This window comes from Tamandua tetradactyla, chromosome 22 (assembly GCF_023851605.1).
Source record: "Tamandua tetradactyla isolate mTamTet1 chromosome 22, mTamTet1.pri, whole genome shotgun sequence".
Lineage (NCBI taxonomy): Eukaryota > Metazoa > Chordata > Mammalia > Pilosa > Myrmecophagidae > Tamandua > Tamandua tetradactyla.
This window is the reverse complement of record NC_135348.1, coordinates 27402354-27426273: the sequence shown is the minus strand read 5'-3', so window position 1 is coordinate 27426273 and position 23920 is coordinate 27402354. Positions and strand designations below refer to the sequence as shown.

The 23920-nt window shown below is 35.5% G+C and overlaps 2 protein-coding genes across 4 annotated transcripts in view; one reads left to right on the top strand and one right to left on the bottom strand.

Annotated features, from left to right (window-relative positions):
• ELMOD2 (ELMO domain containing 2) overlaps window positions 1–18591 on the top strand; it is a 74358-nt gene extending 55767 nt beyond the window's left edge. For 2 of the 3 annotated variants that reach the window (XM_077139973.1, XM_077139972.1), the window contains exons 8-9: window positions 346–479; window positions 15151–18591. In XM_077139973.1, the coding sequence (XP_076996088.1) occupies window positions 346–479; window positions 15151–15296 (280 nt within the window). In that variant the 3' untranslated portion in view covers window positions 15297–18591. Of the gene's footprint in view, window positions 1–345; window positions 480–6981; window positions 11587–15150 lie in introns of those variants that run through there. The other variant, XM_077139974.1, reaches the window with a different exon arrangement.
• Window positions 18592–20268: 1677 nt separating this feature from the next.
• UCP1 (uncoupling protein 1) lies at window positions 20269–23273 on the bottom strand. The gene is given in 7 exon segments (XM_077139599.1): window positions 20269–20374; window positions 20376–20427; window positions 22059–22094; window positions 22097–22120; window positions 22123–22173; window positions 22874–22972; window positions 23069–23273. Coding segments are annotated over 7 exon segments (573 nt in total).
• Between the last annotated feature and the right edge of the window lie 647 nt (window positions 23274–23920).

Below are 23920 nucleotides of genomic sequence, written 5' to 3'. Positions count from 1 at the left end.
CATAAAAATAAATTCCCCTTAATGAAGGTGAAAATATTATTCAGTGTCTTTTGGAAATCAATGAGATTTGTTATATATATTAGTTTTTTTTTTAAGGACTTTAGTTTCAGATATCTATGTGAATAGAACTTAATTAGATTATATCCAGAAAATCAGTAGCCTTTAAAGAACAAACTTTTGGGATTCATCCTACTATATTTTTCTTAATATGTAGAGATTATCATAAAAGCAATACTCCGTTGCTAATGGGACAAAGTAATTTTTTTAGTTGTTCCTTGCGTAAATTAAAATTTATTTTATGAATTACTTGGCTAGCTGGTATAACTGGTAATGTTTCTGACATAGGTATTCTTATGCAATAGTTGGGATCAATCTTACAGAGATGGCTTACAGCTTGCTGAAGAGTGAAGCTTTGAAATTTCATCTCTACAACTTTGTTCCGGGTATACCAACAATGGAACACTTTCATCAGTTTTATTGTGAGTATTATAACTTAAAACCAGTTTTCAAAAAAATTTTTGTTAGCGAAGTTGTAGGTTTACAGAAAAATCAGAGATATAATAGTGTTTCCATATATTGCCCTGTTATTAATGCCTTGCATCAGTGTGGTACATTTGTTACAGGTAATGGATGATCATTTTTGTAATTGGACAGTTAATCATTTAATGCAAGGTTTACACTGTAAAACAGATATTTCTAAGAAAATTTTAAAACCGTTAGGTATGTATATAATTTACACTTGTTTTATTATTTAGGATCTTTGAAAACATAGGATAATAACGGAGAATGGGTTCCCAGGAGGATTTTATAATTCGGTTTATATATTTGCTGATTAAAAAATTTTAATTAGGCAATTTCTTGAAAATTTAGGATTCATGCAGTTTTTTTCTATGCATCCTTTTCCCAGTTAATTACAAAATGAATTTTCTGTCTTGAACACAGGTTAATAAATAATACTGAGTCAAGGACAGACCATTTGCAGATTATATTGGTGCTATTATAAATATATTTAATTTAGGGCCACGGTGGCTCAGCAGGCAAGAACGCTTGCCTGCCATGCCAGAGGACCCGGGTTCATTTCCTGGTGCCTGCCCATGCAAAAAAAAAAAATATATATATATATATGTATATATGTAAACACTAGAGACACACACAGCAGATTTGAAGAGCCAGAAGGAAAAATAGAGGACAGGACAGTTCGAACACACAAAAGAACAAATGGCAAAAAAAGATGGAAAAACTTGAATTGAATCTGAGGGAAATAATGGACAACACGAAGCATGCGAGAATCATCAGTGTCCCAGAAGGAGAAAAGAAGAGGAAAGAGCTAGGAAAATTAGTTGAGATAATGGGGGAAAACTTCCCAACCTTTATAAAAGACATAAATATGCAAATCAGAGAAGCCCAAAATAAATAAACAAATCTAGATAGGCCTACTCCAAGACACATGTTAATCAGTCTGTCAGATGTTGAAGAGAAGCACAAAGTTGTGAAAGCAGCAAGAGAAAAGTGACTCACCACATATAAGGAAAACCACTTAAGACTAAGTTCAGACTACTCAACAGGTTACCATGGAGACTATTTAATATCTGAAAGAGAAAGACTTCCAGCCAAGAATTCTTTATCCAGCCAAATTGTCCTTCAAATATGAGGAAGAGATTAAAATTTTCATAGACAATCTTGAATAGGGCATGAGATTTTGTTGGTTTGTCCAGGTTAGTGTGATGCCCCAATAAATTCCAGAGTGATTTGAACAGTGAATAAAGAAGTATCTGCAAAGTCCCCTTGGGGGAATGGAAAGAAAAGGAGAAAAATTCAACTTCCCCATAAGAATTTCTGATATTCTCACAAGCAGTGGAGACAACAGAATCAATAGGCTGAGACCTTGATCTTGGGGTTTGCCCTTGTGAAGCTTATTCCTGCAAAGGATAGGCTAAAGCCTATTTAAAATTTGGCCTAAGAGTCACCCTAGAAAACTTCTTTTGTTGCTCAGATGTGGCCTCTCTCTTTAAGCCAACACAGCAAGTAAATTCACTGCCTTCCCTCCTTATGTGGGACATGACTCCCGGGGGCATAAACCTTCCTGGCAACCTGGGACAGGAATCCCAGGATTTTTGCAAGCCAGAGCCTGGCATCAAGGGATTGAAAAACCTTCTTGACCAAAAGGGGGAAGAGAGAGAAGAGAAAAAATAAAGTGTCAGTGGCCGAGAGATTTCAGACAGATTCAAGAGGTTATCCTGGAGGTTGTTCTTACATTTTATATAGGTATCCCTTTTTAGTTTATGGTGTATTGGAGTGGCTGGAGGGAAGTATCTAAAACTGTTGAGCTGTGTTCCAGTAGCCTTGTTGCTTGAAGATGATTGTATAATGATACAGCTTTTGTGATGTGACTGCATGATTGCGAAAAACTTGTGTCTGATGCTCCTTTTATCTAGGGTATGGATAAATGAGTAAAAAATATGTATAAAAAATAAATGATGGGACAAAAGTTAAAATAAATTGGGTAGATGGAAGAACTGTTGGTCAATGAGGGGGATGGGTAAGGGGTATGGTAGGTAGTTTTTTCTTTTGTCTTTTTATTTTTCTGAAGTGATGCAAATGTTCAAAAAAATGTTCATGGTGATGAATACACAACTATGTGATGAGATCATTCACTATGTATGGGAAATTTGTATGTTAAGAATGTTTGTATGTTAAGTTTTATCAATAAAAATATTCTAAAACATCTTTCACAGACAAAGGCTTAAAGAATTTGTCAACAGGAGACTGGCTGCTAAAGGGAATTTTGTTGGATGATGAAAAAAGACAGGAGGAGGAGGCCTGGAGGAGGAGGCTTGAAGGAGGGCAAGAATTGAAGAGTTCTAGGAAGGGTAACTTGAAGTATAAAAAGTGAAACAGGGAAAAGAATATATAGATCTGATGAGTAAAAACCAAAGGATAAGATAGTAGGGACACTGCGTAATAGTAAAAGGGACAATTCACCAAGAAGAAATAATAATCATAAATGTTTATGCTCTCAATCAAGGAGCCAAACACCAGTATTTACATTCTTCACTAGCACTCATGAATTGTTCTCCAAGATAGAGCACATGCTGGGGTGCAAAACAGGTCTTTATAAATTTTAAAGGATTGAAATTATTCAGAGCACTTCCTCTGAACACAATGGAATGAAGCTGGAATTTAATAACCACCAAAGGACTATAACTTTCACAAACATATAGAGATTAAACAACATGCTTTTAAACAATCTGTGGGTCTAAGAAGAAATTACTAGAGGAATAGTTAATAGCTGGAGACTAAAGGAAATGAGAATACAAAATATTAGAACTTATGGGATATGGCAAAGGAAGTGCTGAGGGAAATTTATTGCCCTAAATGCCTTTTTTAAAAAAGAAGAATGAGCAAAAATTGAGGACCTTACAGCTCACCTGGAGAAAATACAGAAAGAACAGCATACTAACAACAAAGCAAGTAGAAGAGAAATAATAAAGATTAAAGAAGAAATAAATGAATTGGAGAACAAAAAAACAATAAGAAGAATAAAAGAAAAAAGTTAATTGAGAAAATTAATAAAATTGATGGACCCCTAGCAAGGCTGTCAAAAAAAAGAAGATGCAGATAAAAGCACAAATGAGAGGAGGGTCATTACTACAGACCCTGAAGAAATAAAGATAATCATGAAGGGATACTATGAACAGCTATACGTACCAGCAAACTTGACAACTTAGATGAAATGGACAAATTCCTGGAAACACACAAGTTACACTGACTCAAGAAGAAAAGAAGATCTCAACAAACCATTCACAAGTAAAGAGATTCAATCAGTCATCAAAAATCTTCCTACAAAGAAAAGTGCAGGACCAGAAGACTTCACAGGAGAATTTTATCAAACATTCCAAAAACAACTTACACCAATTAGAGCTCAGACTCTTCCAGAAAATTGAGGAAAAGAGAATACCTTCTCTTTTTGTGAAACTAACATCACTCTAAAACCAAAACCAGATGAAGATGCTACAAGAAAAAACAAAAACTACAGGCTGATCTCCCTAATGAACATAAATGCAGAAATTCTCAACAAAACACTATCAAATTTAATTCAGTGACACATTAAAAGAATTATACATCATGACCATGAGGGGTTTATACCAGGAATGGAAGTGGTTCAACAAGAAAATCTGTTAAAAACACTTCAAAAGGTAGAAGAAAACTTCCTAAATATGATCAAGTGCATATACAAAAAAATCCATAGCCAGCATCTCTGACTCAATAGAGAGTGTCCCCACTATTATTCAGCATTGTACTAAAAGTTCAAGCTAGAGCAGTCAGGCTGGAAAAAGAAATAAAATGCACCAAATTGGAAAGGAAGGATTAAAAATTTTATTTGCAGATGACATGATACTATACTTGAAAAATCCTGAGAAATCTATGACAAAGCTTCTTGAGCTAATAAACAAATTCAGCAAAGTGGTGAGATATAAGATTAATGTGCAAAAATCGTAATGTTTTCTGTATACAAGTGGTGATTAACTGAGAAGACACTTAAGGAAAAAATTCCAAAATTTAAAATAGCAGCTGAATCAAGTATTGTTCTAGTTTGCTAGCTGCCAGAATGCAACACACCAGAGATGGATTGGCTTTCAATGAAAGGGGATTTATTTAGTTAACATACAGTTCTTCAGTGGAAAGGCAGCTAACTTTCAACTGAGGTTCTTTCTTACGTGGGAAGGCACAGGGTGATCTCTGCTGGCCTTCTCTCCAAGCCTCTGGGTTCCAACGACTCTCTGGGGTGATTCCTTTCTTCATCTCCAAAGGCCTGGGCTGAGCTGCGAGTGCTAAGATGAGGTATGCTGAGCTGCTTGGGCTGTGCTACATTGAGCTCTCGCGTTTAAGCACCAGCCAGTTAAATCAAAGATCATTCATTGCAGCAGGCACGCCTCCTAGCTGACTGCAGATATTATCAGCAACAGATGAGTTTCACATGCCATTTGCTCATATCCACAGCACTAGAACTAGGCACCTTCACCTGGCCAAGTTGACACCTGAATCTAACTACCATAAGTATGTAGAAATAAATTTAATGAGGGGTGTAAAGGATCTGTACACAGACAGCTACATAACATTGCTAAAAGAAATCAGAGATTTAAATAAGTGGAAAGACATTCCCTGCTCATCGATAAGGAGGTTAAATGTAGTTAAGATGTCAGTTTTACCCAAATTGATCTACAATTCTATGCAATACCAAACAAAATTCCAATGACCTACTTTGAAGAATTAGAAGAGGTAGTTATCAAATTCATTTAGAAGAGAAAGAGACCTTGAATAGCTGAAAATATCCATAAAAAGAAAAATGAAGTGGGAGGATGAACACTTCCTGACTTTAAAGCTCGCTATAAAACCACAGTGGTCAAAATAGCATGTACTGGCACAAAGATCAAACTATTGGCCTGTGGAATTGAATCAAGAGTGCAGAGATAGACCACCAAATATATGGTCAGTTGATCTTTGACAAGGTCCCCAAATCCACTCAACTGGGATAGAATGGTGTTTTCAATACATGGGAATGGGAGAAGTGGATATCAATAGCCAAAAGAAAGAAAGAGGACCCTTACCTTTTACACCCTATACAAAAATTAACACAAAGTGGGTCAAAGGCCTAAATATAAGCACCAGTAACAAAACCCAAAGCCCAAAGCACATGAAAGAAAAAATGCATAAATGTGAACTCCTCAAAATCAAATGCTTGTGCGCCTCAAAAGTCTTTGATGAAAAGGTAATTAAGTAGCCAACACAATGTAAGAAAATATTTGGAAATTACATATCCAATAAAGCTTTGATATCCTGTATACATAAAGAAATCATGCAATTCAACAAAAAGCAAACAACCCAATTATAATATGGGCTAAAGATATGAATAGACATTTTTCCAAAGAGTTAAATACAGATGGCTAAAAAGCACATGAAGACATGCTTATTTTTATTAGTTAATAAGTGAAATGAAAATCAAGATACAAGATATCACCTAACTCCTATAAGAAGGACTGCAGTAAAGATTAACAGGAAATTACAAATGTTGGAGGGGATGTGGAGAAATCAGAACACTTACGCACTGCTGGTGGGAATGTAAAATTATATAGCCGCTGTGTAAGACAGTCTGGCGGTTCTTTAGAAAACTAAATTTCTAGTTACTACATGACCTGGCAATACCACTACTCAGTATATGCTCTGAAGAGCTGAAAGCAGTGACGCAAACAGACATTTGCACACTGATGTTCATAGCAGCATTAGTCACAATTGCCACAATAGAGAAACAATCTAAATGCCCATCAACAGACCAGTGAATGAACAGAATGTGGTATATACATACGATGGAATATTACGCAGCAGTAAGGTGAAATGAAGTCCTGAAGCATATGGCAATGTGGATCAGCCTTGAGGACATAATGCTGTGTGAAGTAAGTCAGCCACAAAAAAATAGATACTGCATTGTTTTGCTGTTATGACCTTGGTAAAGATAAATTCAAAGTCTTATTATATAGAATATAGAGGACCTAAAGATACATAGAAGCTATAGATTGGTGAACGGTTAGCTAATGAGATTAAACTTAAATGTAAAGGAATGGACAGAAGTGAAGCCAGTTCATTCATGAGTCTATAAGTAACATTGCCATATTGAAAGTAAATATGATTGAAAGGGGTTGTATGAAACCATGTATCCTACCAGTTAACACTAAAAATATAAATAAGTTATCGCATGAACTACCTCAAAGGTAGAAATCTTGGACGAAGAGTAAATAATAGAGGGTTATAGGGGAATACTGCTTTTGTAGGCTACAGTCTGTATTTCATAGGAAGATATCAACACTACCACAGCAATACCGGGGGTAAATAATTGGGTTGGTGGTGGTGAAAACAAGAGTTAAGGAAGAGGTTTAGATTTTCTGTTTGGTAAGGGTGTGTTTATGGTTATTTTTCTCTTTCAAGCAATGAAAATTGTCATAATCAAGAGTGTTGATAATTATACAACTAAGTGAGGATAATACAAGACATACATTGTTGACGGTGGGCATTATACTTGATGCCCAATGGAAGGAGGTGGCTGAAGTATACATTGACTGAGAAGCAGAATGGTGAACTGCAGTGTATACATATGATGGAATATTGTGCGGCTACAGAAAGGAATGAAGTCATAAGGCATGCAACAAGGTGAATGATTCTTGGGGACATGTGGTAAACAAATATTGTACGGTCTTTTGAAAAACATTTATAAGAAAATTGGGGCCTAGATTGTAAGCTCTTATAGCAGTCACATTTAGTTCGGAGCTGTGAATGTTATTTCTAGATTCTGAGATGCTGTGCTATATATGTATCTCCCTGGAACTTTGACTAACTGTGTGACATCTAACACTCAGAATTGGAGTTCTGTAGCTCTGAGAGTCAACATTGTTATTATGCCACAACTGTTAATGAAACTGAAAATTTTCAGGATTCAATTAGAGATGTGAAGCCGATCAAGTTGAGACTAAGGTAAATCATAATATAGGGGTCAGGATGACATCTTCAGATGTTCGAATTTCACTTACACTATGAGACCAAAGGAAAAGAGGTTTGGATTGTCCAAAACCTAAATGTTCTGTGCACATAATCTAACTCAGCCTGTCCAGATAGCTCATTTAAATAACCCAAACACTTGGATGTCAGAATGGGAATGAGGGACCCCCAGGGATGAGCCTGGTCCTTACACCATGGGATTGACAATGCTTTCTTGACCAAAAGAGGGGAAAGAATTGTAACAAAATAAGTTCTCAGTAGCTGAGAGAGTTCAAAAAGAGTCAAGAGGCTATTCAGGAGGCTACTCTTTAACACTAGCTTCAGCTAGATATTGCTAATTATCAGGGTTTACCAAACCCCAACCAAAACCGTTTTGTCAATCCTAAAGAACACCTAGGGCTTTATCTGAGATTCTACAAAAGTTTCACATGCTAAGATTACTTTCCAGAAACCTACAACCTCCAGATGGGTTCCTAGGCCAGATAAGTCCTGAAATCCAAAGGAGCCATCCTTTCCGAGAACATCAACTATTTCCATCCCCCTGTCCAGTTTTATCAACACCCCTTTCCAACATGAAAAAGTTAGAATGAGCAGAGCAGCCCAATACCCCTAAATATTGGGAAAAAGATCACAGGAGGAGGAGGAGTTATGACAGAGAAGATAGGATTTAACAAATGAGTATGATTGTTGAATCATTATATTGATATTTCTTTAGTCTTACATGTCTTGGAGCAGCTAGAAGGAAAACTCTAAACTTGTTGGAACTGTAACCCATACCAAATCCTGAAATCTGTTCTATAACTATTTGTTACAATGTACTTTGAAATTTTTTGTTTTTTGTATATGTGTTATATTTCACAATAAAAAATGTTGGGGGAAAATAAAAGATCGAGGGCTTGTCTTACTAAACTGGGAGTCCCTAATGCTTGCGGGAATATCAGGAATTTCCAGGCGAGAAGTTAAATAGTTCAGTATTTTTTTCTCCATTCTCTCAAGGGAAACACTTTTAAATTTTTAATTTGCAAATACTTTTTAATTCTCTCTCCCAAATACTCTGGAATATACCAGGGTATTATATTAAGCTATACAGAATAACAAGATCTCATTCCTTATTCTAGGTTCCGTGTAATAAAATGGTTGTTTAAATAAATGACCCAGACAGATTAAGTTGGATAGTATGCTACAGAAAATTTAAATTTTGGACAAAATAAACATCTGTTCTTTTGGTCTCACACAGACATTGAGGTTTTGAAATAGACAGTATCAACATTTACCCTATATTCCGGTTTACTTTAGTCCTGACCAGATCAGCTTCATTCATACCTCTGATTGAAGTTTGATCTCCTTTTCAGCTTCTTTATCAATCAGTTGCTGTATTGAGTGATGCTGAATTTCAAAGCTGCAGAACTCTATCTCTGAGTCTCACATCACACAAATCTTTTATCACACAAATACTCAAAGTTCCAAGGAACTATCAGGTTATATACAAAGAGCACAGCGTCTCCGAATTTAGAAATCAAAATTAAAATTCAGGAATAAATGTGACTACTGTCAGAGTTTACAGTCTAGGCTCTAATTTTCTCTCAAGTCTTTTTCTAAATGAGACCATATGATATTCTTCCTTTTGTTTTGGGCTTATTTCACGTAATATAATGTCCTGAAGTTTCATTCATTTCATGAATGTGCCTCACGAATTCATTCCTTTCTGTACCCGCATAATATTTCATCATATATATATACAAACACCACAGTTCACTTTTCCACTCATCAGTTGATGTACCCTCAGGCCACCTCCATCCATTGGCAATTGTGAATAATCCCACATAAACATCAGTGTGCAAATGTCTATTCATGTCCCTGCTGTTAGTTCATCCAAGTATATTTCTACTAATGGGATTGCATGATCATATGAGGACTCATTATTTATTCTCCTTGGATATGCCACACTGCCCTCCAGAGGGGCTGTACGACTCTACTTCCCTACCAACATTGAATAGGTATACCTCTCTCCCCACATCTTCTCTAACATTATGTATTTTTGTTTATTTTTAAATCTTCAGATTTTAATGAGATATATTCACATACCATATACCCTATCCAAAGTATACAATCAATGTCTCACAGCATCCTCACCCAGTTATGTAAACATCACATTCAACTTTTAGACAATTTTCATGGCTCCAAAGGGAAAAATAATAGATAAATACACACACATACATGAAGAAAACCCAAAACACCCCATATCCCTTATCTTTCCCAATTATTTACCCCTAGTATTGGTGTGGTACACATTATTATTGATGAAAGAATATTAAGGTATTACTGTTAAATATAGTCCACAGCATGCAATAAGTAATTTTCCCCATATACTACTCTATTAACTCTTTCTGCAAGTGTCATATATTTGTAGTAGTTCATGCAAGAATTTATTTGTATCTGTAGTGTTAATCAGTGAGATACATGGCTTTAAACAACCCCTTTCAGTTAAATTCGCCTACAGTATAGCACTATTATTTATAATCCCAATAATGAACTATTACCACCTCTATCCATTCCCAAACATTTAAGTTCAACCTCATTAACAATTCTGCACATAGTAGGTAGACACTCCCCTTTCTCCTAGCTTTTTTCTCTAGGTCATCATTTTATAACTCTGAGTTTAAATTTTCCAGGCTTTTTGTATTAGTGAAATCATAGAATATCTATTCTGTTGTGTCTGGCTTATTTCACTCTATTATGTCTTCAGGGTTTATCTGAATTGTATGCTCAGGACCTCGTTCCTTCTTGCTGCTACATAATATTCCATCATATTTTCACATTTTGTTCATTCACCTGTTGATGGACACTTGAATTGTTTCCATTTTTTGCCAATTATGAATAATGCCACTGTGAACATTGGTATGCAAATGTCTGTTCATGTCACTGCTTTCAGATCTTCTGGGTATATACCGAGTAGTGGAATAGTCAAGTTGTAGGGCAACTCATTGTTTAATTTTCTGAGGAACTGCCAAACTCTCTTCCATAGTGACTATACCATTGTACATTCCCACCAGTAGTGAATAAGTATTCCTATTTTTCCACATCCTCCCCAACATTTGTAGTTTCCTGTTTGTTTAATAGTAGTCATTCTTTTAAATGTGAAATGATACCTCATTGTAGTTTTGACTTGCATTTCCCATGTAGCTAATGAAGATGTACATCTTTTCAAGTGCTTTTTTAGCCATTTGTATTCTTCTTTGGAAAAAATATCTATTCATATCTTTTGCCCATTTTATAATTGGGTTACTTGTGCTTTTGTTGTTGAGCCCATTGAGTTGGCTCTCTCTTCAACTTTTTGACAGAATCCTTTGAAGCACAGAAATGTTCACTTTTGAGGAGTTCCCGTTTATCCATTCTTTTCCCAATTCAGTGGATTTTATGCTGGTTTGAAACTATTGTGTACCCAAGAAAAGCCATGTTTTAATCCTAATCCAATTTTATGGAGCTGGACCTATTGTTTAGGGTGAAAAACTTTGATTGGATTCTTTCCATGAAGATGTGACACCCCCAGTTGTGGTGTGACTTTTTGGTTAAATTACTTCTTGGAGATGTGACTGTACCCATTCTGAATTGGTCTTGATTGGTTTACTAGAGTTCTTTGAAAGGGGAAACATTTTTGAGAAACCTCGGATGCAGACACTTAGAGAACAGTTGCTTCAGAGATGACAGAGACCCAGATGTTTAGAGATGCTTGGAGTACTGACAGAGAGATCGGATGCCTAGACACAGGCAGAGCCCAGCAGATGCTGCCATGTGCCTTTCCATGAGATGCTAAGCAAGCCAGAAACTGGGAAAGAGCCAAGGGAAGCCAGGAGATAAAATATAACCTAGGAGAAGTCAAGAGAGGAACCCCTACAGGAAACAGAGGTTGAAAACAATGGAGCCCAGGAGCATGAGACCAGCAGAAGCCAGCCACGTGCCTTCCCAACTGTCAGACAGCATCAGCATCTCTTGATTGAAGGTAACCTCTTGTTGGTGCCTTAATTAGAACTGTAAACTTGTAGCTTAATAAATTCCTTTTATAAAAGCCATTCCATTTCTGATATGCAGCTACTGTTGTGGCAGCTTTAGCAAACCAATACAGGAGGCTTGCCAAAAATCAGTTGACATTAGATCTTAGGGTTGATTCCTGAGCTCTCAGTTTGATTTCCATTGATCAATAGATCTGTCTTTGTGCCAGCACCATGATGTTTTGACCACTGTGACTTTATAATAAGCATTAAAATCAGGAAGTGTAAATTTTCCAAATTCATTCTTCTTTTTTAGGATATTTTTGGGTATTCAAGGCCCCTTTCTCTTCTAAATAAATTTGATAACTAGCTTTTCCAAGTCTTCAAATTAAATTGTTAGAATTTTGACTACTTGGGTACAAATAGTCTCTTGTAAACTGCGTGTTGATGAATCATATTTTCTAACCTGTTCTACCAATCTATATCTTTTAGTTGGGGTGTTTAATCTGTTAACATTCAAAGTTATTACTATAATGGCAGTTTTTGATTCGACCATCTTATCCTTTGGTTTTTATTTGTCTGGTCTATTTTTTCTTTCTCTCTTTTTATCCTTTAAGTAGCCCTTACTAATACTCTTCAATTCTGTGCCCTCCTCCAGACCTTTCTCTCCTTTTTTTTTTCAACCAACTGAACTCCTTTTTTTTTTTTTTTTTTAATTTTTTTTTAATTTTTTAAAGAGAGAGGGAGGAAGGGAAGGAAAGACAGAGAAGGAAGGAAGGATGGAAGGAAGGAAGGGAGGAAGAAAGGGAAACATTTTTAAACATTTTCTTGTTTTATTATATTTTGTTTGTTTGTTTGTTTTTTTACATGGGCTGGGGCCGGGAATCGAACCGGGGTCCTCCGGCACGGCAGGCAAGCACTCTTGCCCGCTGAGCCACCGCGGCCCGCCTGAACTCCTTTTTGTATTTCTTGCAGGGCAGGTCTCTTGTTAACAAATTAACCTGTGAAAATTTTAATCTCTTCCTCACTTTTGAAGGACAACTTTGCTGGAAAAAGGAATTCTTAGCTGGAATTTTTTCTCTTTCAGAATCTTAAATATATCATACCACTGCCTCCTTGCTTCCATGGCACTTGTTGAGTAGTTTGAGCTTAGTCTTATGTGGCTTCCCTTGTATGTGGTGAATCAGTTTTCTTGTGCTACGTTTAGAACACTATCCTTCACTTCAGGATTTGACAGTCTGATTAGTATGTGTCTTGGAGTGGGTCTGTTTGGATTTATTCCATTTGAAGGTCATTGGGCTTCTTTGAGTTGATAGTTATGTCTTTTATAAAGGGTTTGACAGTTTCCCCCACTTATCTCCTCAACTAATCTTCCTAGCCCTTTACTCTTCTCTTCTCCTTCTGGGACAGCAGTGATTCATACACTTGTGCTTCATGTTGTCCATCATTTCTCTGAGATCCAAATCAGATTTTTCCATCCTTTTTACATTTTGCTCTTCTGTACATTAGAATTCAGTTGTTCTGTCCTGTCCTCTAGTTCCTTATTTTTTCTGCCTCTTCAAATCTGCAATTGTTTGTCTCTAATATATTCTTAATTTGATCTATAATATCTTTGATACTAAAATCTGCTATTTTTCTGTTGTTTTAAATTCTTCTTTATGCTCTTCTGATTTCTTCTCTATATCCTTTATGTCTTTGGCCTACCAGTTGAAGTTATTTAGGAGATTTATATGAACATCTTTGATTAGTTGTGCCAAATTCTGATTTCCTCCAATTTTTTAATTTGATCATTTGGCTTGGCTGTATCTTCTTTCATCTTCATGTGCTTTGTAATTTTTTTTTGTTCAATTCTAGGCATTTGATTATCTTGATAAAGTTATTTTGAAAGTTGATTTCCCTTGGTCACGTTAAGATTTTGTAGTTGCTTGGGTTTGTGTTGAAGATCTCCTGTGGCACTTCATTTGTCAGTACTTCCTAGCCAAACCAGGACCAGGGTCTCATGCAGGAAATCTAACTTTAGTTGGTTGTCTGTTAAAGGCTGGGCAGAAAAGCAGTTTGCCAGAGTGTGCTTTCCATCTTCCCATCAGATGGCACTCTTAGACTTCCTCTTCCCCATGAGCCCACCTTTCCCATCTGCGGTAGACCTCCTGAGTAGGGACCCAACCAGGCAACACTCCACTCAATGCCAGGGGTCTCTGTGCATGCAAGAATCCGGCAGCCCTAGAGGTGGGAGCTGGGCACTGTGTACCTCCACAGAGATTTGGCTTGTGGTGATTCCCAGGCTCCCTTGTGGAATGACCTCAGGCTGTGGGACTGTGGGGTTCAACTTCCCCAACCCACAGCCAGCCTAGAAATGCTCTGCTTTTCACTGGCCTGGAAGACCAAGGCTGGTGTGCACCGTGGGCCTCTGGGGTGGGGAAAGAGCTCCTGATGCTGCATGGCAGCTCCTTCCCTTTTTCCTCCTCTTGGCCCATGCACACCACACGGTGAGAGAAAGGATGGAGGCAGCACGACCTAGAGTGTCTCTTGTCAGCCAGTTGTCAGACTGGCTTTGCTCTGTGTCCCCCCCTCCTCTGAGGCAAGGCCCCTAAGTCTCCCCCAAAACCTAAGTCTCCCCCAAAACAGGTGCCCACAGCGGCCTGCATCAGGAATGGGGGATAGGCACTGGGCACCACAGCAAGGTCTCTGTGTGTGGTAAAACGAGTTTGCTGGCTCCCAGGTTCCCATGAAGGGTTTGGGACTGAAAAGGATGATCTTCCCAACTGGCAGCAGAGGTGGACATGTGCCACTCCTCTGGCTCCTGCTCCAGCCATGCATAGTAGCCATCCGCAGGTGTGGTCACAGTTGAATACTCTCACCCAGACCTTTCAGTCGTAATTTTTCCACTTTTTTATCCACATCCTCCCTAAATAATGTTGAAGTCCCTCTCTGGTAGTTCATACCCTGAAACAACTGTCCCATTCTCTAGTTCTTCCACAGTGAAAGAGTGAGCTCTGCCTATCCTATTCCACCATCTTCCTGGAAGTCTTGGAGTGGTTTTAAAGACAAATTTTCTGATAAAATATAGCTGTTAACATGTTTAACTCATAAAATGCTTTTAACCTTATGAGAATTAATTTGGCTACTGTACTAAAGATTGAAAAGACGTCAAGCCTTGTCAAAACAGAAGATACTAATAGTTAATAGTTACTTGAAAAAGTTGAAATAAGTTTTGGGTTTAGAAATCAACTAGAAAAAGCTTTCTTGTACTTTATCCTTGCCCAACATTTTCTTTTATTTTTACTTTTGTGCTTTAGGGGTCTCTTTTGCTTTAGGGGTCATTCTTTTCCTGTTTTCAAGATAGCTTTTGAAAGTACTAACTCTCAAGTTTGAGGGACCTTTTTGTTTTTGGAGACAAATAGTCAATGTGCATTAAATATTTTATTAAAAATGCTAATTACTCTGAACATACAAAAATATTTGTTATGAAATTCCTCAGGTTTCTAATTGTTTAAGATTGTTTTTCATTATTGTATTCTAATACAGAATTTAAAGAATAGTTATATACTTTAAAAATGTAGTTTAACTATTGAGTACTGTATTTATGTTTTGTTTTGTTTTTCTTTAACTACAGGTTATCTTTTCTATGAATTTGACAAGTTTTGGTTTGAAGAAAAGCCAGAAAGTATTATGTATTTCAACCTGTATAGAGAGAAGTTTCATGAAAAGATTAAAGGACTTCTACTTAATTATAATGTGACACTTACTTTAAAAGTATAAACCATCTACAGTACCTTCTATTTCTACCATATTTTGCACACACAATAGAATTTATATGTTGTAATAGGGATTATCTGATCAATTACACTTGTTATATATAATTTCTTACAAAAATGTTTCAGAAATTCTATTTAAGAAAGCTAGTAGACAATCAGTGTATGTTTACAGTTATTTATACACTGTTCTCCAAAGGTACTTTACTCTTCCAAAGATTCCCTCTGTAGAGTCATGTAAGCTGCAGTTTGGAACTTGGGACTTAACCTGTTTAGTGTAAAAGTATAAATCAGGTATTTGTATTAAATCAGTTGATTAAAATGTGTAAAAGTCAATTTTTTTGTGTGTTATAGCTATCAGGTTGGTATCTTTAAAAAGCTTTTAAGATATTTTGTTTTAATAGTTTGAAAGTAGCTATTTTTATTTTATTTTTATTTCTTGGTCATTTAAGAGTTAGTTTTCATGATTTTTTTTGTCAATCACATGTCCTAATATAGCTTCCTTAGTAGCAGCAAGAGCATAGATATGTCAGAGAGGATCAAGAAGCATGTCTTCCTCTTTGTTTTTCCCTGATTATTGAGCATAAAAGATAACAAGAAAATGATAGTATTAGTGACTGGTTTTTTTGTTTATTTGTTTTACAATAGCACACGACAATATATCACAGTGTTATTTTGAAGCGTAGAGGCATTTTCTCATCTTTAGTAGTTGACTTTTATCAGTTGCATAAAAGAACCTTAGTTGGTGCTCAGTATGAGGACCTTTTATGAGGGTTCTCTATCTACATATATGAAAAGAGATGTTGTTGCTAAGAACATCTTCCTTGTAATCACAGGACAGGGTCTATTTCAATAAAGCTGTCCTTGAAACTTAAATAAGAGGAAAACTTCAAGATTTTTAAAGATCTCAGTTAAACGTTGTTGGTTTATTTGACTTCCTGTTAACTCTTCTCTGACTACATGGTATTTCTAGATGATGTATGGCTTTCATAGGTATTTGTTAAGTCTGTGGGATTCTGAATTAGCCTGAGGAGGATGGTCATTCATTTCGTATAGCTTTATTCTCCTAAATTCTCAGGAGGGCAGCAAAGTGTTTATCAAGGATTATATAGGGATGAGATTCTAATGGTGTAGAATTTCTTCTTTACTCACAGCAAAACTACAAGAGTTTAAGATAGGAAGGTTCATCTGATTACTAAATTCTATAGAAACCAAACTGTTAAAGATGTGATTTAATCTAAAACATGTTGATATTGACCACATCTTTTAAAGTGATGTACATCAAGTGTTTAAGGACTGACTTTCATATAACATTGTAAGCCCTGAGACTTTAAAGTATGTATTCATATTTATTGACAAACCTCTCTTAAAATTTGCCCAAGAAAAGAGTGGTAGGAAATATCTCATTGGAAAATAACAGATGTAGCATTGCAAAGTGCATACATTAAAAGTGCATGCATTAATATTATTTTCTCAAAAAAGATAAAAAATTTTTTTTAAAGTTTGCTCATTTTATTATAATAGCGGGATCTAGCTTTCCAGTCTGACAGGAATTTAAAATTTTCTTTTTTTTAGTGGCCTTCTCAGCCTTGGGAGTATCTTAATTTTTTTTTTAAATGTTTTCATGCTATATCTTCTACTAGAATTATAGGATGTGTAGTAAAATCCTGATAGGGATCAGGTGTTAACTACTGAAGTTCATTGTATCAAGGACTGTAATTTAACTTATATATGGAAAGCAATTCTGTTAGTCTTTTAATTTTCATGCTGAAAATATTTACATTTTAAAATTTCAACAACTGAGATCTTGAACAAGTTAAACCTTTGTTTACTTAATAAAAGAGTTATTGGTGTATGAAAAAGGAAATTTAGGTGGTTAAATTTTTCTCTTTTAGAGTGAAAAAAATTGTAATGATGTGTAAAAAATCATTGCACAATAGTGTATTTAAATTTGCCTCTTTTGTACAGTATAGATATTATTCTGTTTTTGCTTAAAATAATCAGTAACAATTTCAGAAAAAACTGAAGCCAAACTAAATGTCACCAGTTGTAAATTAGAATGTGACATGAGCCTTCTTATTTATATGTGGTAGCGACATACATGAAAAGGAAAATATGATAATTATGTCTATCTTCCCGCTTTCTCTTGTTTTTAACACATGTATGTTAGGATTGCATAGCTGTCAAGTCTGTATTTAGCATCTTACCTGTTTCTCTAATAATTAATATAATGCCAAAGTAGTATAGAATGTTTTTGACATTGTAGTAATAGGAAAGTTTTGTGTGTTTTAGCATCAAGAAGTGAATCCATGTTGAAATGAACCTTTGTGTATGGAAGGTTGAAAGGAGTTTGCCAGTGACAAGAATGGTCTAAAAATGTAGTTAAAAGGGTTATAGCTCAAATATATTCCCTAAGACAATCTTTAAACAAGTGGGAAAAATCAGGAGTTACCAGTGAACCAACCTCTCTGCATTTAAATATGATATATGTAGATGTACAAATCAGTGACTTATTGGCACTATTTACAGTTAGAAAACAGAATCATTTTCTTGAAAATGCCCATCCTGATTTTGTTCTATTTTAAGAGCTACTTGGATTTGTGTGTATTTTTCTACGTGAAAATATATGTACTCTTGATTTTTATTCCAGTCGTCATAATTATTCATGTACTGTTTCTCCCCATTGAGAATATTCAGTGAAATGGGACTTGGTGAAAGATATGCTGAAAGGAGAAGCATTACATGAGTGTGAAAAGTGAACTGCTCAAACTAGAACAGAAAAGATTAAATTCTTATCATGGCACAGTAAAGAAAAGATTTGGCTTAGAGGGCAATAATGTTCATTATCCTTCTTGAAATGATGAATAGGGACCAGCAACTATTTTCTCAAGATAAAGCTCCACCCTATTTCTCTACGAACAAGCCTGGGGAGGCTTAATTTTCATTTACATATAATGAACTTCTCCATATGAACAATTTTTTAATGACGATAAATGGAATTGTTAATCTGAGAGAAATCATGACTTTAACGTTTGTTTTCTGGTTTCAGCTTTTGGTGAAGAAAATTTAAAATGTAGTGCAGGTAAGACACAACTACTTCATTTTTAATATAGGGTGATTCTGTATTTCTGTTAAAGTATTCAAAAAATATTTAAGCAGTAACTTTCCCTGGGGAAAAAATTGCCAGTCGGCAACTTAAATTGATTTTTATCTAATTTGGGTAAAACCATTAATTTCTTATGTAAAAGCAATAGTGTAAAATGTGATGTCACTTTGGAATGTTAAGCAAGCAAATAAAGAATATGTTGAAATTATCATAAGACTTCCTATTGATATTTCTTCTTTCAACTCATCCTCTCCATCATTTAAGTTGTTTATATTCATGAAAAATTGTTTTTCTTATTTAATCAACCTGATGAAAAGAAAGTTTTAATTTTATGACTTTTTAACTCATCTACTGATTGCCTGCTTAAGTTGTTATTAAATGAGAATACTTGATTACGAAACTGAAAACTTGCTTCATTTTAAAAGAAGCCACCAAAAATTATATCTACCCCACCCCATTTCTTACAGAGGATAAGAATAATTTGTACTTATGGATCTATTTTATTTAAAATATATCTTAAAGCTATTTTCATATTAATACATAGCTTCCTCAGTCCTTTTTGTGTAGCTTCGAAATGTTCCAGTATATGTGTATGTGTGTGTATATTATAATGCTCTGTGTGTGTGTGTGTGTGTATATATATATATATAATTTTATATGGTGAAAGAAACTTTGTAGATGTCATTAAATTAAAAATCTTGAGATGAGAAAGAAGACTATTCTGAATTATCTGGGTGGGCCCAGTAATCACAAGTGTCCCTGTAAGGGGAAAACAGGGAGATTTGATTATTGGCGACAGTGATTTGATATGAACATGAGCCAAGGAATGCCAGCAGCCTCCAGAAGCTGGTAGAGATGAGGAGCGGAGTCTCACCTGAAGCCTGCAGAGCAACACAGCCCAGCCAACCCAAAGTGGTGTGAGCAAGGCGATAGGTGCAGGACAGTGATGCTGTCTGCTACAAGCTGCTTTTACAGGTAACAGATAGATGAAAATAAGCATGAGAAAACCCTCATGACATCAAGGGGGGAGAAAACATAAGTGTAAAGTAGTACTGATCAAAACATAGTAAGAACGGTGCCTGACAGCCTGTAGACTGTTTGGACCTTCTGCTGTCATTCCTTATTGGCTTGAGACAAGGTTGGGTATTGTCTTAATTTTCTTTTCATCTCTGACTTATTCTTTCCTTATCTATTCTGCTCTCAAATTGTAGGCTATGAAAAAGGTTACTACATGTGCTAATGAAGAATGTAGTTTTGCCAGAAAGCTGCCGAGTATATATTCATACACACACACACACACACACTGCATTGTAATATTCATATACACACACCCACGCAAGCATTTTCATCTCAGTAGGAACCTCAGACTGTTCCCTTGTCTTCCCAAAGGTATCTGCTAGGCCTAAAATTCTGTGATTCTAGGATAGATACCATGACTCTAATATTCATATTGTCCAAATGAATATAGTATCTTAAAATCAGAAGTTGTTATCCGTGCCATACAATGTACTCTAAAAATCAAAACTACAAATAACATTAAGTTTATGCCTACTAATTCTAAAGACCTTCACCTGCTATTAGGCAATTTTGTATTCTAGTGAACTTCCAGTCTTAAAACCAAGTATAGATCCAAAAGAAACTTTTAAAGTTGTAATAGCAATATTTTTTTGAATATCTTATTCAGTAAAGATATTGTGGTGGTTAAAGCAGTAATTGTTCCTTGACTGCTTTTCATTTTAAGTATTTATAAATATAAAATGCATTCACTCAGTTTTACTTTTCTAGCAGTTTGAATTTTAAAGTTCTTCATATTCAGTCATAAATTTGTTTTTAAAAAGCCAGTCACAAAATGAATAGGTTTTTGATTATCCAGTCAGCAAAAATTTCCACTGGTATTATCACATCCTTTTCTTGAAGTTGTGGTGCAGTCTGAAGTCTGCCTCGATGTTGTCAATTCTTTTTTCAGCTGTTCAAAACACAAACATGATGACATTCCAGGATCCGAATTGCAGAAAGGAAGGCACAAACCTTCCTTTGAAGTAAAAAAAAGTATGTCACCATTCAATTAGTTTGTTTGAAATTCTTAAAACTACAATAGTAGAGGCTGTTTATGCTTATCATTTTGTCACTCTTCTCAAATGAACATGCTTAGGAGGACCTAGTCTTCATTTTCCCCTCTTCTATCTAAAATTTCATTTTCGCTAGATAACCTATTTAAAAATAACAGAACCCTGATTATCACATCTATTCAAAATCATAAACATCCTTTCAGCCCCAACAAACAAAACATGCCTCCTCCCTTCTGGCAAAACCCTTTTCACTAACTCTGTTTTCAAGGCTTTTCTTATGGGGAGGGAGAACTCTGATTTGTTTTCCTTTCTGAACAAGAGGTTGTAAATATTAGGAGAGGAAGTAAGAGGAGAAAAGCAAAGAAGAAATGAATGAGTGGATCACATTTCATAGTTAAGAATTAGTGCTGTTCTGATCCTGGCAATTATTGTCCTTGAGAGACTGTCAAGTGCTGACATATTAGTTTGGTTATTTTTATGAATTTTGTCAAAGTACAGAATAAATTATTGATTTCAAATGGCTGAATGCAACAAGGAAATGTCCCAGGAGAAAAAGTATCATTGGTTAACATTTTGTTGCATAGATTTTTAAAGAGATCTAGCCTATAAAAATCACTCCATATAATTTTTTGTTTTGTTTTGTATTTGCTTTTGTTTTTTGGGTGCATAGTCTGGGGATCAAACCTGGGTCTCCCACATGAAAGGCGAGCATTCTATCACTGAACCACCCATGCACCCTCCAGATGATTTTTAAATTTGAAAAAAAAATAAAATTTTTGTTAAATGGTTAGTAGCTAATAACTAGTACATCAATTTTAGGTGAATTTTACTATATACTTTTTTGAATCAATGTATTGCAAGTATAGATATGGTGAATTGGAACATTTTGTATAATGCGTATGAAACATGCCGATTTTATAAGGTTTGAGGCATTGTTTTATAATTTTAAAGGATTTTAGAATATTATTGTTCTACTTCTAGTGTAATCCTTATTGATTACATTGATAAATTAGTTCATGCTACCCTTTCTTAGGAAACATTTTTATAGGAAAATGCCCAATACCTGTTTCTAGGAGGCCATAAAAATTACCCAGACATCATTTTCTGCATCACTTTTCTCTATCAGTGGCAATGAGTTTCTTCTAGTTTTGCTTTAAATATAATTTTAAAAACAGCCCACCAAATCAAAATAGTGAAACTCAAATCTTGTGTTTTTCATGGTCCTCTATTATGCTTACTTTTCACTTTATAGCTCTCCTGCCCTGAGAAAATAAAACACTGCCTACATTTTCAACCAGTAGGGATGGGAGAGAGGTCACTATTTCAAACAAGCCTCTGTTCAAGGTTGAGAAAATTGTAATATCACAGCTTTTTATTTAATGGCACAGTGGAATTTGTGGCAAGGAAAAGTACATGCAAATATACTGCATATTCTGAGACTGGTAAGCTAAATGTCAGTTGTTTAGACAAGATAGTGTCATAAAGCATGCAGATATCCTGAATGCAACCTTACAGATACAGATTCTAGCCTAGCCTTTGAGAAAAGCTGGCAGTCCTTCCTTAGTGAGCGTTGTCATTATATATTTGGACATACTTGTGTACTGTCCTGGAGAATTAATAAACCTGGATTCACCACATCCACTGGAGAGTTCAGAAGGTTGTGCAAAATCCAGCAATATCAGTCAACACAAAGAGGCAGGAGAAGTCACCTAAACTGGATCAATGAAACATTATACTTCTGGGGAGGCTGAAATTTTTTAGTTATTTGAAATATTGTATAAACATGTTTGTTGATAAGAGGAGGTCCCTGAGAGCATGAGATGAATAAATACAAAGATGGAGAATAATGCATGACATAGCGAACTGTAAGTGCTTCAGGAAAATAACCTGTCAGCTTTCTGTCACTCAGGACTTGACTTGATGCCCAGTATATATTAAGTACATAATACTTTTTTACTGAATCAAAGTCATTGTATTAGTAGGACTTCAGTGTCCCTAGAACTTGTTAGAATAGTGTTCTTAGGAATTCATGCTTTGGTGCTACTTTTTAGATGAAACCAGGGATGAATGAGTTCCTTACATTGCTTTTGGATACAGTTCAGGATGACTCACTCATTGAATTCTGTTGTATCAAGAATAAGATCCTGACAAAAGACCCATATATTAAAAATTAAATTATAATACTGAAATAAGAATGCAGTGGTAGTTTTGTTGCAACAAAACTTCGAGAAGCTGAGGGTTTTGTTCTTTTTCTACTTCTCAAAAAAGTTTTATCTAATGTTCAAAATGATTTAATATTTTTTTAAAGAAAACTATTAGAATTAAAGGATTTAGTCTAATGCAACTGGAGGAGTTTCAAGATAAAATTATAAATGTGCAGCCCTGTTTGCTACATAAAATAGGAATTACCTGCTAGTGACTTGTTTTTCACAAGGGTGTTGTTCATTAGATCATATGTCACTAGCTTTGTACAATTGATGACATTTCTTGTCAGGTTAGGAGTTGTCTCTGGAAAAAAAGATGTTTAAAAACTCCAATATATGAAAATGTGATGATTGGGAATGTATGCTTTAATGATTAAAAACTTACTTTGAAGTCAGCTACCTTTACAAAAACCTGTCAAGCCTTCTGTTGTGGTTATAATTCTTTAAGCACCGTAAGTCCCAGTTTAACGAGGTTTGGGACCATGGAGATGGCACTATGCTTGCTGTCTGACCTTCACAACCTATGTGGATTGTCCAGTGAGCATGGCCACTCCTTCAGTTGTTAATCCAGCTGAGATCTTGATTTCTAAACTAGTTGTTGCCATCCACAGAGGAAAAAATGTTATTAAACCTGCCCCTCCCCCCTGCCAAAAATCAAGATCCAGAATGCATGTTTAGGCTTTTTCAGTCTTCAGTGGTTAATATCTTAGACCCTTCCTTCTTTCGGCTTTCCTAATGCTTGTCCCAGTGTTAACCATATTCTAAATCATAGTAGAAGAGAAAACTTCAAAGTTGCCTGAAATGAAAACCTTTCAAGGAAAAAAGAAAACACAAGACCTATGTAGTCAGTGGCTTAGTTCTTTCTTGTTTTAGCCCCGTTTTTAGATATTTCCTACCTGCGAGGAAGCATCAAATCACCAACCATGCTTGGTCTGCCTCTCATCGATGATAACATCAGTTCTTGGATCTTTTTAAGAAAAGCCCAGGTCAACAAACTGTCCCAATATAGGACATCACGTGGTGTCAGGCAACAACATATGAAGGGGACAAGAAGAAAAAGATGCTAACAATCTTATTTTTTACTTGAAATTTTGAAAAATTAGCTCAAGACAGATGTGATTTAATTAACTACAAATATTCTTGGAGTCCAAATAATACAGCTATGCTTTAATAACATTTACTCATCAAGGCCTTACTCAACTTCTCCAATCCTCTGTTTCCTCACATCTGTAAAGTAGGAATAATGATATCC